The following is a 14,557-nucleotide window of genomic DNA, read 5'->3' as shown; positions in this document are numbered from 1 at the left end:
AAATATCCTTCCAGTAGCACCTTAAAGACCAACTGAGTTAGTTCTAGGTATGAGCTTTCGTGTGCATGCAAGAAGTGTGCATGCAAGAAGTGCATGCAAGTGCATGCAAGAAGTGCATGCAAGATACCATTATCAGGTATCTTGTCAGACAGGAGACAAGACACACACTCAAATTTCTGTTGTCTTTCTGTGACACATGTATGATGCCTCTTGGGTGGTCTTTGGCTAAGGGGCTGGGCAATTTCTAAAGTCGTTAAAAGTTCTTGCACACCTTGCAAGGGGTGGAGATGCTGTTGCAACAGAAAAATAAAGATCTTCCTTGCTTTCCCTGGATCCTGCCTCCACTCAGTTTTCTCTGATCAATGTTTTACTATATTGCGGCATTTAATAGTTTGCATTTTTCCTTCTGCCTGTTTTGCTTTAACTGTACCATTTCGGTGCCTTCTAGGAATTGGTGTGTGTGGGCAAAGGAGCAGGATTTAACCTGTGCACTCGTCACATTCGTCCCTTCCTTGGATCTATTTCCAAGCAAACATGGTTAGGATTGTACCGTTACTCTATAACTGTGCATAGTCCTGCCGTTTTGCAGCCTGATCCTCAGTTTAGAATCATAGAATTGCAGAGCGGCAAGGATCTCCAAGCTCCAACCCTCTGCAATGCAGGAATCCTGCCCACCAAACTTCTGGTTAACAGCCGGACACACTGCCCCATTGTGCCACCTTTCTTGGAAGTAAGCCTCAGTATCATTATAAGAATTCTTTTTCCCCCAATTTTTTTTATTGATTTTCAAAAAAATTTAAACAAACAAACATATATCTTAATTGTACTTAATCCAATCTTAGTAACATTTTTAAATGACTTCCTCAAATCCCCCCGGCTGAATTTCAGTGTATATCATTGTAACAGTTTTCCAAAACCAATTTTCTCATAAAATTAACTTAATCACTTAACATCTTTCTTTTTTTTTCATTTTAACTTTAAACATGTTATTCTCTAACATTACATATTTAAATCCTAAGCTTACCTGGTATTTGCAAGTTTTTCCAATTAAGTTATCGTAACATATTTAACTATATGGTCTTCGAATTTCATCCATTCCTCCTGGTACTCTTCCTCCTTCTGGTCGCGAACTCTTCCAGTCAGGTCGGCTAGCTCTGAAATGTCCATCATCTTCATCTGCCATTCCTCCACTGTTGGGACTTCTTGTGTTTTCCAATTCTTAGCTAACAAAATTCTAGCTGCAGTTGTGGCATACAAAAACAGTCTAACATCTTTCTTGGGCAATTCCAAACGTGTTATTCCAAGAAGAAAGGCCTCTGGTATCATGATAAGAATTCTAAGGTCTCAAAAAATAACATATATGTTCATAAGTGCACAAGGTAAACACACATGTGTAAGTAGATAAACCACGTCTGAAATAGTACAGGAGAGCAACCCTGAAGCCATCTTGGCTCTCCTAAAAACTCTAAATGTTTCCTCTGCAAATAAAGTATATTTGGGAAACATTTCCCAATAGTCCTTTCATTTACAAATAGTTCAAATCCTGTCTTGAGGGTGTGTTGAATAGGGCAAGTCTGTGACATGGATTCAAGAACTGAGGTATTTACCATCTCAAAAGGATGGCCACACTGGCCAGGTAATGCAATCAGTGACCATTATCTTGTCAGACAGGAGACAAGACACACCCTCAAATTTCTGTTGCAGACCATCTCTTTCTGTGTATGATGCCTTTTGAGTGGTCTTTTGTTAAGGGTTTGGGCGATGTCTAAAGTCTTTAAAGGTTCTTGCACACTTTGTTCTTGCTCCTTAACACTTTATGTGGGGGGGGGGAGACACTGTTGTCACAGAAAAATAAAAGTTTTTCCTTGCTTTTACTGCCTCCATCCAATATTCCCTAACCAATAAAGGATTTAGGGGATACTGAATCCCTTAATGGAGAGTTGAGCTGTAAAAGCCAACCCCGTCCCGTCCCCCCCAATAACAGTCTGACAATTTGCTCCCTAGTGAGTAGGGCATTTTGCTATCTGAGGCAAACCGCAAAATGGCATCTCCTTCCGCACCAGGGACTAAGGGGTGGGTGAAGATCTACCGTACATCAGGAACAAGGGTGTGTGTGTGAGGAATAAAAATCACATGTGGATCTGTTGCTCCTATGGACTCTGCAGACTTGACCTTGCCTCACCTGCTAGTAAGCTGTGAAGAGTGGCTGGGGAAACCCAGCCAGATGGGTGGGGTATAAAGAAATAATTATTAGGGGTGCAGCCAGAGCGTCACACAACCTACCCACATTTACAGGAACGCAGAGCCAACAGTCCATATTCTTATCAAACACCTACAGAGCCCTGCTGCAAAACCCCTCGAGGCACGGGTGTAGCCAGGGTGGGCATTTAGGTTTGATGAGGCCCAAAGATACTGAAGGTAATGGGGCCCTTTATATGTCCAGCTGTCCTTTGTCAACACCCAGCCCTACAAAGAGGTTCCTCATGAGGCCAGAGGAACATCGCCCGGCTATTGTTTTATTTACTGATTGATTTAATATGCTGTAAACTGCTTTGAGGTTTTTATTAAAAATATAAAGCGGTATAAAAATTTATAATTTATAATTAAACAAACCAACAAACCAACAAATTGTCACTTTTTTGTGTTGAATATATGCTATATGGTAATTTATGGACCTAATAGGTATCGAAAGCCATTTGCACATAACACAATATGTACAGTATTTTATCAAAGTAATTGTTACAACCAGTCCATGCAGAATGTAGGCACCCTATATATAGAAATGAGCAAACCAGTGACATTTTAGGGAGCAGACTACACAACACAAAACACTGTTGCTGTATGTAGGTTTTATTTTATTTGTTTTTTATCTTTTATTTTGGAAATGTACATCCAGTTTTTTCCCCTTTGATTTTTTTGGGGGCCCTCCAAGAGGGTGGGGCCCTAAGCTATAGATTGTTTAGCTGCCTCCCCTAAATCAAGCAAATAAATATATAAAAAATACTTAACTAAAGCTCCCCACCCCCCAACACAAATCCTGCCTCTGACCTCAGGGTGGGCCACCGCGCTTCTAACCCTCCCTCTGCCCAGCTCCACCTCCTCACGCACCTCCTGGGCAACCCGCACGCAACCTCGGGGCCCAAAGCCGCGCTATTGCACGGCGGGGTCGGACTAGATGACCCTTGGGTGTCCCCCGTCTTCCGATTCTACCATTGACTAGACTAGAGCTTCTCCTCCTCCCCCCGCCCTCCTGACGTCGCCTCGCCCCGCCCAGCCACCCACGCACGCACGCACGCACAGCTCGAGTTCTACTCCCTTGTCTCCCCTCTCCCGAACGTTGGTGGAGCCTCCCCTCCCCTCTCCGTGGCCAGCCAATCGCCTTCCCTTTACGTGGTGACGTTGCGTGCGTGCGTGGCTGCTGAAGGGGGGGGTCCGACCGACCGACGCACAGGCGGGGCCTCCGTCGCCTTGGCCACTCCTCGTCTTCCCTCCTCCTCCGCCGCCTCTTTTTTTTTTTCCGCCTAGGCTGACCCAGCCAGGCGGGCTGAAAGGAGGCGAGCAGGCGCCCTGGGCCCGGCTTGGCGCGCCGGGTGGAGTCTCGGCGGCCCCTTTCCCCCCCCCGCGCCCGCCTCCCTCCTTTCCCTCCGGTTCCCACCCCCTCGGCAGAGGCTGCTGAGGCGCAGCGGGGGCGCGAAGGGTGCCGCCGCCGCCGCCTCCACCGCCGCCTGGGCCTGAAACAAGATGGCGGCCCCGGGCGAGTACTTCAGTGTGGGCAGCCAGGTGTCGTGCCAGACTTGCCAGGAGCAGCGGCTGCAGGGCGAGGTGGTGGCCTTCGACTACACCAGCAAGATGCTGGCGCTCAGTATCCTGCTGCTTGCGTGGAAGTGGTGGGAAGGGGGGCCGGGTGGGGGCATGGCGAGGGCTGGTTGCCGGGGCCCTGGCCTGGCGCTAAGGGAAATGGGGCTGGTGGATGTTCGCGGGGAGGGAGGAGGCACGTGAGGTTTCCTCGGTCGGCCTGATCTGGGGGAGTCGGGGGGGGTTGTGTTTGGGGAGGTTGAGGTTTGGCTGTGGGGGGGGGGGCGGTGTAGCGAACCAAGAGACGGAGGGAAACCGCCGGCGTGGTTTTTTTGGGGGGGGGCGGGGAGAGAAATAGATTTTTTGGGGGGGGTACTTGTTAACAAAAAAGGGAGTGTATGCGTGTGTGTGTTTATATATGTGTGCGTGTGTATGTTCAATATATATAAGTGTGTGTGTGTTATATTAGATAGATCTAAAGAGATATGGGTATATTTTGCTGCCTGGAGGGTATATCTTGCCTCTCCTGAGCCACAGGGACCTCGAGACTGAAGGGAGGTGGGGAATAATCCTGTTTTGTTTGTTTTTCCAATGGAGGATTAGGGAAGCTTGCTAGGTGAAATCTAGGAAAGGGAAACTTGAAAGGGTGCTCCTGGGCATGAGCGAAAATGAAAGCTGGTGGCGGCCTCATTGAGAGGAGGAAGGCTGAAGTGGGAATTGGAGCTGGGGTGGTGGGATGTGTCAGAAAACAGCTTTTTGGTGTGTAGAAAAAGAGACCAGGGCAGGATTTTTAGTGACCCAAGTGTTGGAAGATCCCCATATTACGAAAGATGGGGAAAGCCCCTCTGAACTTGACTCAGGGCTGCCGCATGGAGGCATGTGCTTCAGGTGATTTCTCAACACTTGGTGGGTAGTATAGCCTGAATTTGCGGCCTGAACCCGCTGAAAAACGTGGTGTTTGAAATGAAATGAACCTTTGCTATGATAGACAACGACTTGCACATGTGAAGGTTAATCTAAAATACTTAACATGGCTGTCCTAAAGTAATGCATGTGTATGCTGCAAACATGCTGATTAGGTTTGGGATATGTATTAACTGCCCACAGTGATGCCAGTTGAGATAAGGTTAGTGCTGAAGAAGGGTTGATGTGTTCCTTACAAAGCCCCTGAGGTCTGTGTTGAGCACATTCAGGCAGCAACAGTAAATAGGGCCTAAAATGTAGTTGGCCCCCAAAATGTCTCTAGAACCGAGATAAGGATTTGGTGAACTTGATGCACCTGGGGCCAGGGAGGAAGTTTTGATGTTGGATTATGTTGCTGCACATGTTTATTGGGGAATTTTTAGAGCTTTGGTTTTTGATAGCATCCCTGGCAAATGTTAAGATCGATGTAGCTTCTTTCTCCATGCTGACAATAAGGGGGGTGTAAGTGGGGAATGTTTTTCTTGCATATTAGAAGTCCATTGTGACCATTCAGACATGAAAGGGTGATTGCATGCTTCCCCTCGCTTTCAAGCCCTGCTTTAACTGTAGTTATGTGTTTCATTGTCACCAGTTGTTGACTGTAGTTAATATAAATGCAGATGTACTACTTGACCACATGGTTAAGGCAGGCAGGGGAATTTGAGCTAGAAATGGGGAGAGGCAATATGCAGTAATCTCAATTTTGTCTGTATGGACATTGTGCCATTGTACCTAAAGTAGATTCCTAGGCTAAAAAGCATATTGGGCTCAGGTACTTAAGCTTTTGTTGCTTCCCAATTGCAAGAATCCATCGCTTTGCAAATCGATGGGTCCTCCAGGGATGGGCAGGGTGCCTCATATGTGTCCGTTGTTGAGAGCCCAATTAAGTGTTCATGCTTTGAGCTTGGCATATGTCCTCCGTTTCTAGAAGTTGGGTTTATAAAATTCTACGTGGTCTGGGAAAGGCAGGTATGAAAAAGGTTTTCACCTTGCCCCGTAATAAGAACCTGCTGTCATCCAATGGAAAGCTGAGGCTTTGGACAGAGCAAAGGAAGGACTATTTTGCACAGTGCATAGTTAACTAAGGAAGTCTCTAACAAAATGTGGTAACCTCCAGCTTAGCTTTAAAACAAGGTTGGACAGTTTCGTGATGGGTAAGCCCATCAGTGGCTGCTAATCTTAATGGCTGTATATTACACCCAAGGTCATCCAGTGAAGTGGAATCATTCAGAGGCAACATGATTTTCAGTATTGGTTTCTGGGGAATAAGGGTGGGAGAGAACTCTTGCCTTCCTGTCCTGTTTGTGGGCTTTGTGTAGGCATCTGTTGAACCACTGTGGGAAATGGCATGCTGGACTTGAAAGGTCTGTGTCCTGAGTGCAGCAGGGGTCTGCCTTATAAGTAACACTGGCATGCGTGTTCTGGGTTATTTGACTGCAGCCGTGCAAGTAAAAACATCCCAAAGCCATTTGCACCAGTATATCTCTGGGCAGTTTGAATGGCGACACTAGCAAGCTGCAAAAGCAACTAATACCAGCAGTCTTCTGGGTGCCTAAAAAAGTGCCCAGTACTTTGAACATTCATATTTTACCTGTTCCTATGTTTAGTTTTGTGTTCACATCCCTGGGATGTAAATTTGTCATGAATTTGGAGTGAGCCAACCCTTCACTGGCGGTTCTGTAGACAGGATAGTGTTGCTTTGTGGTAACGTGTTACAGTAATATGTTACCTATTGTACAATGCTCCCTATATTGTTGCACAGAAAGTTTACAACAACTGCACCTGTAGAGCAGCTGGCCATAAACTTCATGCATGAAACTCATGCAGGGACTACAAACATCCTTGGAAGTGGATCTTTGCAATTAGGCATTACATGTGTAAACACTCTTCCTTCAAATGGTATTTGTTCTTTGAGCTGTTGAATTATATATTTTTTGGATTTGTTTCCTTAACGATCTTTTCCTCCAGAATGCCCTTCGTCAAGTGGCAAACCTAACCACGCAGACATCTTGCTTATAAACTTACAGTACGTTTCAGATGTGAAAATAATTAATGACCGTACAGAAACCCCCCCACCTTTAGCTTCTCTCAATGTTAGCAAGGTAAGAATCCTTTTTGGAGGTTGGTTTTCCTGCCAATTAGAGTACTGGAGCATGTTTAAAACCTTTAACAGCATGACATTTCTCTATTTATTTAACCAAGCTGGCTGCTTTGTGAATTTCAGCATGGCATGGTTAGCCATATTGCGGTCCTTTGGTTGGTGCAATGAGCCCATCCATATGCCCCTTTTTATACTATTTCAAACATATTTTTTTAGAGTTCAGAATTGTCAAGGGAGTGTCTATAATTGGTTATGGTGAAAGGAAAATTAAATAAAACAGCCCTTGCTTTAAACAATGGTGAACTTAAGTTTGGAAACATTGGAGAGCTGTGTCTGGTTTAGCTGATGCCTTTTAGTTAGGATACAGGTTTCTTTCTTAGCACCCCTTCTCCACCCCTGTAAGATTGTCTCCTGCAAGGTGACCCAGTATTGAGCCTCTTCATTCTCCCTTACAAACTCCCAGCTCTGGTTACCTTGGTGTGGAAGCAATTGAAAAAAGAATTGCAAGAGCCATGAGAAGAGACTCAGGTTTTGTGTAGTGGCTAGAGGTTCCCCAAGTCTTGCCCTTCTACACATGGTTTATTTAGGGCTGGAATGTGGAAGGTTGAAAGAAGGCTCCCATACCTGTGCATCTTGCTCACTCTCATGAATGTAAATCTCACCGTACACAGTTTAAAAGGCAATGGACTGTGAGTATCATGAGAGTAGAAATAGCACATTTGTTTAAGAGCAAAGCCATTTGGCCTTCCAAAAAGAGGAGTGAGTTAGGGCATCACATAAAACCAAACAAAATGGGTGCTGTATCATGCTGAAATACTTTCTCTCTCCCCTCCCATAATGTTTACTGCCTTTCAGGCTTATCTGTACAGTGTTATAATTTTGCTAAGTGTGTTTGCCCATCCTGGCTCTTGCATCTGTTGGGAGGAAAGCCTCTGCCCCCATTATGGAGGGTTCCTCATCACTGGCATGTGTTGTTCAAAAAACAGAATATGCCAACTTAAAGTATATTCTCTATACTTGGGGATATTAAGTAATTAAGGTATTAAATCCATTCGACTTCCAAAATGTTCAAAAATGTTCCTGCAGCCAATCAGAAGCTGCAGAAGCCTTGTTGGATGTTCGGCTTCCAAAAATAATCCGCAAATCATAACAATTTACGACATTTGGGAGCCAAAACGTTCAGGAACTAAGCTGTTAAAAAACCAAGGCACGTCTGCATGTATTTCAGGTTAGTTCATAACCCAAGTTCTACCACAAATTGCATTACAGTGTAGTGTAATGGATTGTGTTTACCCAATTCCTCTTCTTTCTTTAATAAAAATCTAATTACTTCCAAAGGTTGTGATTTCCATAGAGCAGGCACCCCCAAACTCGGCCTTCCAGATGTTTGGGACTACAATTCCCACCATCCCTGACCACTGGTCTTGTTAGCTAGGGATGTTGGGAGTTGTAGTCCCAAAACATCTGGAGGGCGGAGTTTGGGGGTGCCTGTCATAGAGCTACTGTGTGCTTTGCATCATTGAGGGCAGGATACTCTAGTAGCTGGGGTGTGTCTGCTCATGAGATTGAACATGTTGCATCCCTTGTCATGCAAAAATTGTTTTCCTTCAAATAGAACTGTATTTAAGGCTTAGAGTGTCTGCAGCCATTTGCGATCCAAGATTAAGATCTCTGCATTTCTGATATCTCCTTTCCAGCTTGCGAACAAAGCACGGATGGAGAAGGAAGAAAAGCTGAGCCAGGCATATGCAATTAGTGCTGGGGTCTCATTGGAAGGACAGCAGCTTTTCCAGACTATACACAAGACGTAAGTATTAGGGATGGGAAGGAAAAATGTGGCATTAGAAGGCAGCTGGGGAGGGGCAGGGACCTGAATCCAATTACTAAATGCAGAAATCACTGTCGAATGCATCCACCCCTTGCCAAGTTATGTGGTTCTACCAGATGGTAATGGAAGTTTCCCCCCCATGTTTTCCTTACTTTTTAAATTCTTTGAAAACCTGCTTGCCTGTGGCCGGTCAAAGCAGAATGTGCTAGGTAGATAATTTATTCAGAGTGCAAATAACTTTGATTACTGTAGTGTAGATTGTCCTTTTAATGCAACATACACATGGTCCTGGCTCACGTGGCTTGCATCAGGGGTCCCAAGAAGACTAATAGATTTGGGTCTCCAGCTGTTTTTGGACTACAGCTTCCAAAGTTCCTAGCTAGCAGGGCCAGTGGGCAGGGATGATGGGAACTGTAGTCCAAAAACAACTGGGGACCCAAGTTTGGTAAACACTGCTCTAGACCAATAAGGATACTTTGAACATTGAAAAGAGTCTTCTAGGGAGGATGATAATATGAAATTTGACCAGCTGTTGCATTTGTCTTGCTACATGGATGGTCTGAATAGCGCTTCATGAAGCTTATAGTTCTTCGCTAATGAAAAGTGCTGTGTCTAACATCTTGATCTGCAAGACTTATGTGTAAACCCCCGCTACAAAATGTAACCCAGCGAACAGAAATCAATCTTGGGGTTTTTGGGGGGGGGGTTTCCTGTATTTCAAAAAGCGTATAAGAGTGATACACAGTGTAATAACACACTCATGAAAACTTGAACCACGTGCACTTTTTAATGTTATTTACATATACAAATTGCTTAGACTAGTCTAACATATTTTGAAACACTGACTTGGAATACAAGCTTTTTTTTAAAAAATCAGTTAATTGAGGATATAAACCTGGAAAGGAAATATGGGCCCTTTTTCAGCTTTGCTTATATTAAATACTTGTTGCAAATTGAGTTACTCAGTTTGTTGTGGATTGGTCTGGAAACCTGTTGTTGTTTTGTAAATTTTTGTTAGTTGTGGAATGATATGTCTGGCAATAATCAATTTCTTTCTGCTGACAGTCTTTGAAATAAGTTCACATAGATGATTTCAAGTAAACAACTCTCCCCTGCTGGAGGAGAAAGCTTTGGCAAATTGAGTGCTAATAACTGCTGAACAAAGCTCTGGACTGATCACCAGAGAAGTAATTTTCTATCCCTATTTATGTGTTACCCGGGTGTAGGACACTTGCATGGTGAACCAGGTCTGTGTTGGTGTGTTGCCCCTGGCACTTCATCCCTTGGCCCGCCATGCTGCCTGACATCTTTGCAGTGAGTGCAGATGTCAGAGGGGCTGCTGTGCACAAACAGCTGCTTGTGTATCCATATCATATGCCTGAACTCAGTGTGTGAAATTCAGGATGGAACCAGCCTAGGGAGGTGATGCCAGGGGAGGAGTAATGTTTTGACTAAGCAGGGACAAAAATGGGTTGTTGGGCCTCCCGACAGCATCCTAAACCTATTGTTTGTATAATGCCAAAAGATGCACAGGCTTGGATTCTGGAGTCTTGTCTGGGAGGCATTTCCACCACTGAGGTGTCCACTGGAAACTCTTCTTTGTTCCCTTGCCATCTGAACATGGCACTTAGACCTTGGAACAGCAATGGACTATAGCATGGGAGGGCAAACTAAGGCTGGGGGCCGGATCTGACCAAATTGCTTTCTAAATCTGGCCCGCGGATGGTCTGGGAATCAGCGTGTTTTTACATGAGTAGAATGCGTGCTTTTATTTAAAATGCATCTCTGGGTTATTTGTGGGGCATAGGAATTTGTTCATATTTTTTTTTCAAAATATAGTCTGGCCCCCCACAAGGTCTGAGGGACAGTGGACCGGCCCCCTGCTGAAAAAGTTTGCTGACCCCTGGACTATAGCAAATGAAGTGCTTTTAATTGGACTAGGACTGGTGGATTAGGGATGTTGTACTCTGCTCTTCGAAATCCACATTTGCAGGATCCTTTTGTGGTCTACCACAGCCTGATTTCTTTGGTCTTTTGTCCTGGCCCCATTCCCTCTGTTTATAAAGTCTCATGGTTTCCCACTGCCTTCTCTGGCGTTCTTATATTAATGTAAACCATGACCTGTTCAAGCACCCATTTCTGCGCAGTGGTCATCATGGTACTGGTACTACAATAATGCTAAAGAGGAAGGCATTGGGGTAGCTGCATGGCAGCTCTTAACCACCTCCTACTTCCCTCTTTGTAGTTTTGCTTTTCAGTAACTTATTTTTTTTGTGTGTTACTGTTTTTGGTAAAAATTGAACCCTTTGTTGTTTCCTGCAGTATTAAAGATTGTAAATGGCAAGAGAAGAATATAGTCGTGATGGAAGAAGTTGTCATTGCCCCTCCATACCAAGTGGAAAACTGTAAAGGCAAAGAGGGGAGTGCCCTAAGTCATGTACGCAAAATAGTAAGTAGACCGATGCCTGTGGACTGTGGGAGGGCAGGAGGAAAGAGCTATGACTCAAAAGACTGACTCAAGTTGTACCAGCATCCATACTCTGCATTGAATTGCCCAGGCCTCCCACCTGCCTTCAACATTCGCTGCTAGGTTTTGTTTGGCTAAAGATGTCCTTTTGTCCCAATTGCGTGCTGTTTCTTTGGTGAGATGGAGAGTGGTTTAAAACCTGGACTATTGATTCTGTCCGTAAAACAGAATGGAATTTCCATTGTGGTAAAAGTTGGATTTCCAGTGTGTTCCATTCAAGTTAACTTCGGACAGTGACAACATCATATTGGCACCTTTGTGTCCTTTGTGTGTGCGCACATTCCCAGAATGCACTTTTGCCCATGTGGCAGTGGACTGGGGAGGCACGTACGCTCTGGCCCTGGGTGGACTTAAAAGCCTTGGTCTCTGTTGTTTGTGCAGTTGCGGGAAGAAGAGTCATCATTGGCTATAGGCTACCTTGTAAATCCCGCCGTAGCCTGCGGTTCAGCTAAGGTCATCCACCGTTAGGTTTCTTGATATGGGACCTGCTGCGTCTGGCCGGCACTAACGCCCTTACCTCCTTCTCCATCCAGGTCGAGAAACATTTTAGAGATGTCGAAAGCCAAAAGGTGATGCAGCGTTCACAAGTCCAGCCAACACAGAAGGAAAGCACCCTCTCGTCCTGAGTCCCACCTGCCCTTCCTGGTTGCTACAGATTGCTCCTGCGGGGGGTGGGGGTGGGGGGAGCCCTTCCAACACGCAGCAGCAGATGACACAGACTTCTTCAAAATGAGGGCAGGGGGGGGTCCACTTCTATTTTGTGGCGGCCCTGTAATGATGGGACCCACGGCTTCTGAACTTTAGACTTCAAAAAAACAAGAGAATAATTTAAAAACTCATTCATTACTTGACTAACAGACTCTTTACTTTTTTGCCCACCCGGTTCCTCCCCCCCCCAACCCTAGAACAGTCAGCTGTCTTGTATTTGAGATTTTTCTCCCTCCCAGGTCATTTTTTTTTATATATATAGCTTAACTGAAATCAATTCCATACCGCCCCCTCTTCCTCCTGAACCATAGGAGAATTCATGCTCCCCAGTTGTCCTATTAAAAATAATAATAGAGAAAACAGGAAATAACAAGCTGACTGTGGTAATGTAATCGGGACCTTTGTGTGAGTGGCGATCTCTCGTTTGGTTTTTGTTTGCACAGGGCAAGGCTTGAATTAGCCTTATTTTTCTTATCTCGAAGTATATATATAATAAATATATATATATATATAAAATGTCCTTTAAATATTTTCTGCTTCTTGCAGTACTCTGAACTGGGATCATGGCAGAAAAAAAACAAACAACCCCACACATATCTCCATGCTGAACAATCAAGCCTTTCATTGTCAGTGTTCGTATGTGTAACTCTGGAAATCAGATGTATGCTGAAGTGAGGGCTTCAGCAGGCTATATACTCTTTGGAGGGCATGCACTTGAGTCGCAGGCTTCCTCCTCATGGTCTCGTCACTAGCTGAGCTTGTATGTTATCTTTCCATACATGGCCTCTAGTGATACCACCGGGTCGGCACTGTCCCTGACCACCAACACCGTACGGTAGAACTGTTGGGGTTGTTTTAGTCTTCCCAAAGGGTGTGGCAACTGGGAGATCAGATAATGCCATATTCGTGGGCAATTCCTTTGGTGCTCCGTAGGTAAAAATTACTTGGGTGGAGCTTATGAGTGATGGTGCGTGTTTGGCACCCTTGCGGCCCAACCAAGGGCTGGAGAGGCACTTGAGGGGTGTGGGCCGAGTCCACACATGGCAGCACTCAGCCCCAGTCTAACTGAACTGGCTCTTTCCTCTTAAATCCTGGCTGGGGAATTTCTAGTCCTCCGGATGCTGTTGGAACTACAGCTCCCATCATCCTTTGCTATTGGCCATGCTGGCTGGGTGTGATGATGGGAATTGGGAGTCTGATAAATCCTGGAGAGCCACGGGTTCCTCACTCTGGTCTTAAATAACCCGTTTAGGAAACAGTCAGCCTCCATGGGATCTTTTACCATGCTACCGTGCAGCATAGTTAAATGAATCCTTTTGGATTTGACTGGTGCAGGTTGGGTGCTCCTCCCGAATAAATTTCCCTTGTGGCATTGCCATGTGATATTTGAATCCTTGCAGCGATTGGAAGCTGTAAGTGCCACTGTGAAAATGGCTGTCTGCTGTCACCCCTCAGTTTTGACTCTAATTGAGATCAGGTGCAGAAGTGGTTTTGTGTGGAGGATTCGAATACGCTGGTGTGCTGCTACTTTGGGGGCAGGTGGGGTAATGATTCGCCTCACCCCTGTGAATAGTGCAGTAACTATTTGCAGAATACAGCCTGCTTTTCAAGAGGGGTTAAATTCTATTGTACGCATTCAAACCATATTGCTATAACGCATTCTGGAGTTTTCCTATCGACTTTAACCTCAAAAATCCCAGTTTTAGATTTGTCTACATTTCATCTCTCAGTCTGGGTGCTCTCACTGTCCTTCATAAACGCCCTTGCCTTAGAAATATGTTCTCGGAAGGAAATAACTCTTGAACATGGGCATAAAGGTGAACTTACAAATGATTTTTTTTTTTTTTTTGCCATGATCTCTTTCCCCCTTTCCCTTTTTTTTGTTTTGTTTTTTAAAACAAATGGATCAAAATTTAAATAATTCAAGCCCTGCCTTTCAGAATGGAGGGATTTTTTTTTTTTTAGTATTGTCTAGCAAAACCAATAAAAACCCAGAATTTTTTTAACCATCAAACAAGCATTTGTGTTGGTGGGTTTTTTGTCTTTAAGGCCAGATGGTGTTTGCGGAAGGAGGGGTTGAATTTGGGGTCAAGAACCAGAACATTATTGGAGTGTCAGCGGATACACCTCTCCTGTGAAATCTTGCGCGGCAGCATTAGCCCTCTTATCTCCATATGTAGTAACTCGGGTGGCTATGTGCCGGATGTCGCCTTTTTACACACTGGATACATCAGATCTATTCTTCCATAAACTGGAATGCATTGCTGGGTGCAGTCGTACCTTGGTTTTCGAACAGCTTAGTTCTCGAACATTTTGGCTCCCAAATGCTGCAAACCCGGAAGTGACTGTTCCGGTTTGTGAACTATTTTTGAAAGCCGAAAGTCCAACAGGACTTCCGTGGCTTCCGATTGGCTGCAAGAGCTTCCTGTAGCCAATCGGAAGCCGCGCTTTGGTTTTCGAATGTTTTGGAAGTAGAACAGACTTCGGGAACGGATTCCGTTCGACTTCCAAGGTACTACTGTGTTTCGCTTAGTATGGGTAGGTTAGTTAGCATTTCCATTCTCGATGGCTGCAAGTTAAACAGTAAATTCAGCCCTCACCAGTGGACCGTAAGTGACAAGCACAAAACCAAGGC

General features: G+C 44.9%; 1 protein-coding gene across 1 annotated transcript; it reads left to right on the top strand.

The window, feature by feature from the left end:
* Positions 1–3,489: 3,489 nt before the first annotated feature.
* LSM12 (LSM12 homolog) lies at positions 3,490–12,267 on the top strand. The gene is made up of 5 exons (XM_081837155.1): positions 3,490–3,862; positions 6,727–6,860; positions 8,557–8,666; positions 11,010–11,136; positions 11,748–12,267. The coding sequence occupies exons 1-5, from the start codon at positions 3,742–3,744 to the stop codon at positions 11,838–11,840; spliced, it is 585 nt and encodes a 194-aa protein (XP_081693281.1). The 5' UTR covers positions 3,490–3,741; the 3' UTR covers positions 11,841–12,267.
* Positions 12,268–14,557: the final 2,290 nt, after the last annotated feature.

This window comes from Podarcis erhardii, assembly GCF_964252035.2.
Source record: "Podarcis erhardii genome assembly, chromosome: 13".
Classification (NCBI taxonomy): domain Eukaryota; kingdom Metazoa; phylum Chordata; class Lepidosauria; order Squamata; family Lacertidae; genus Podarcis; species Podarcis erhardii.
This window is presented reverse-complemented; position numbering and strand designations above follow the sequence as displayed.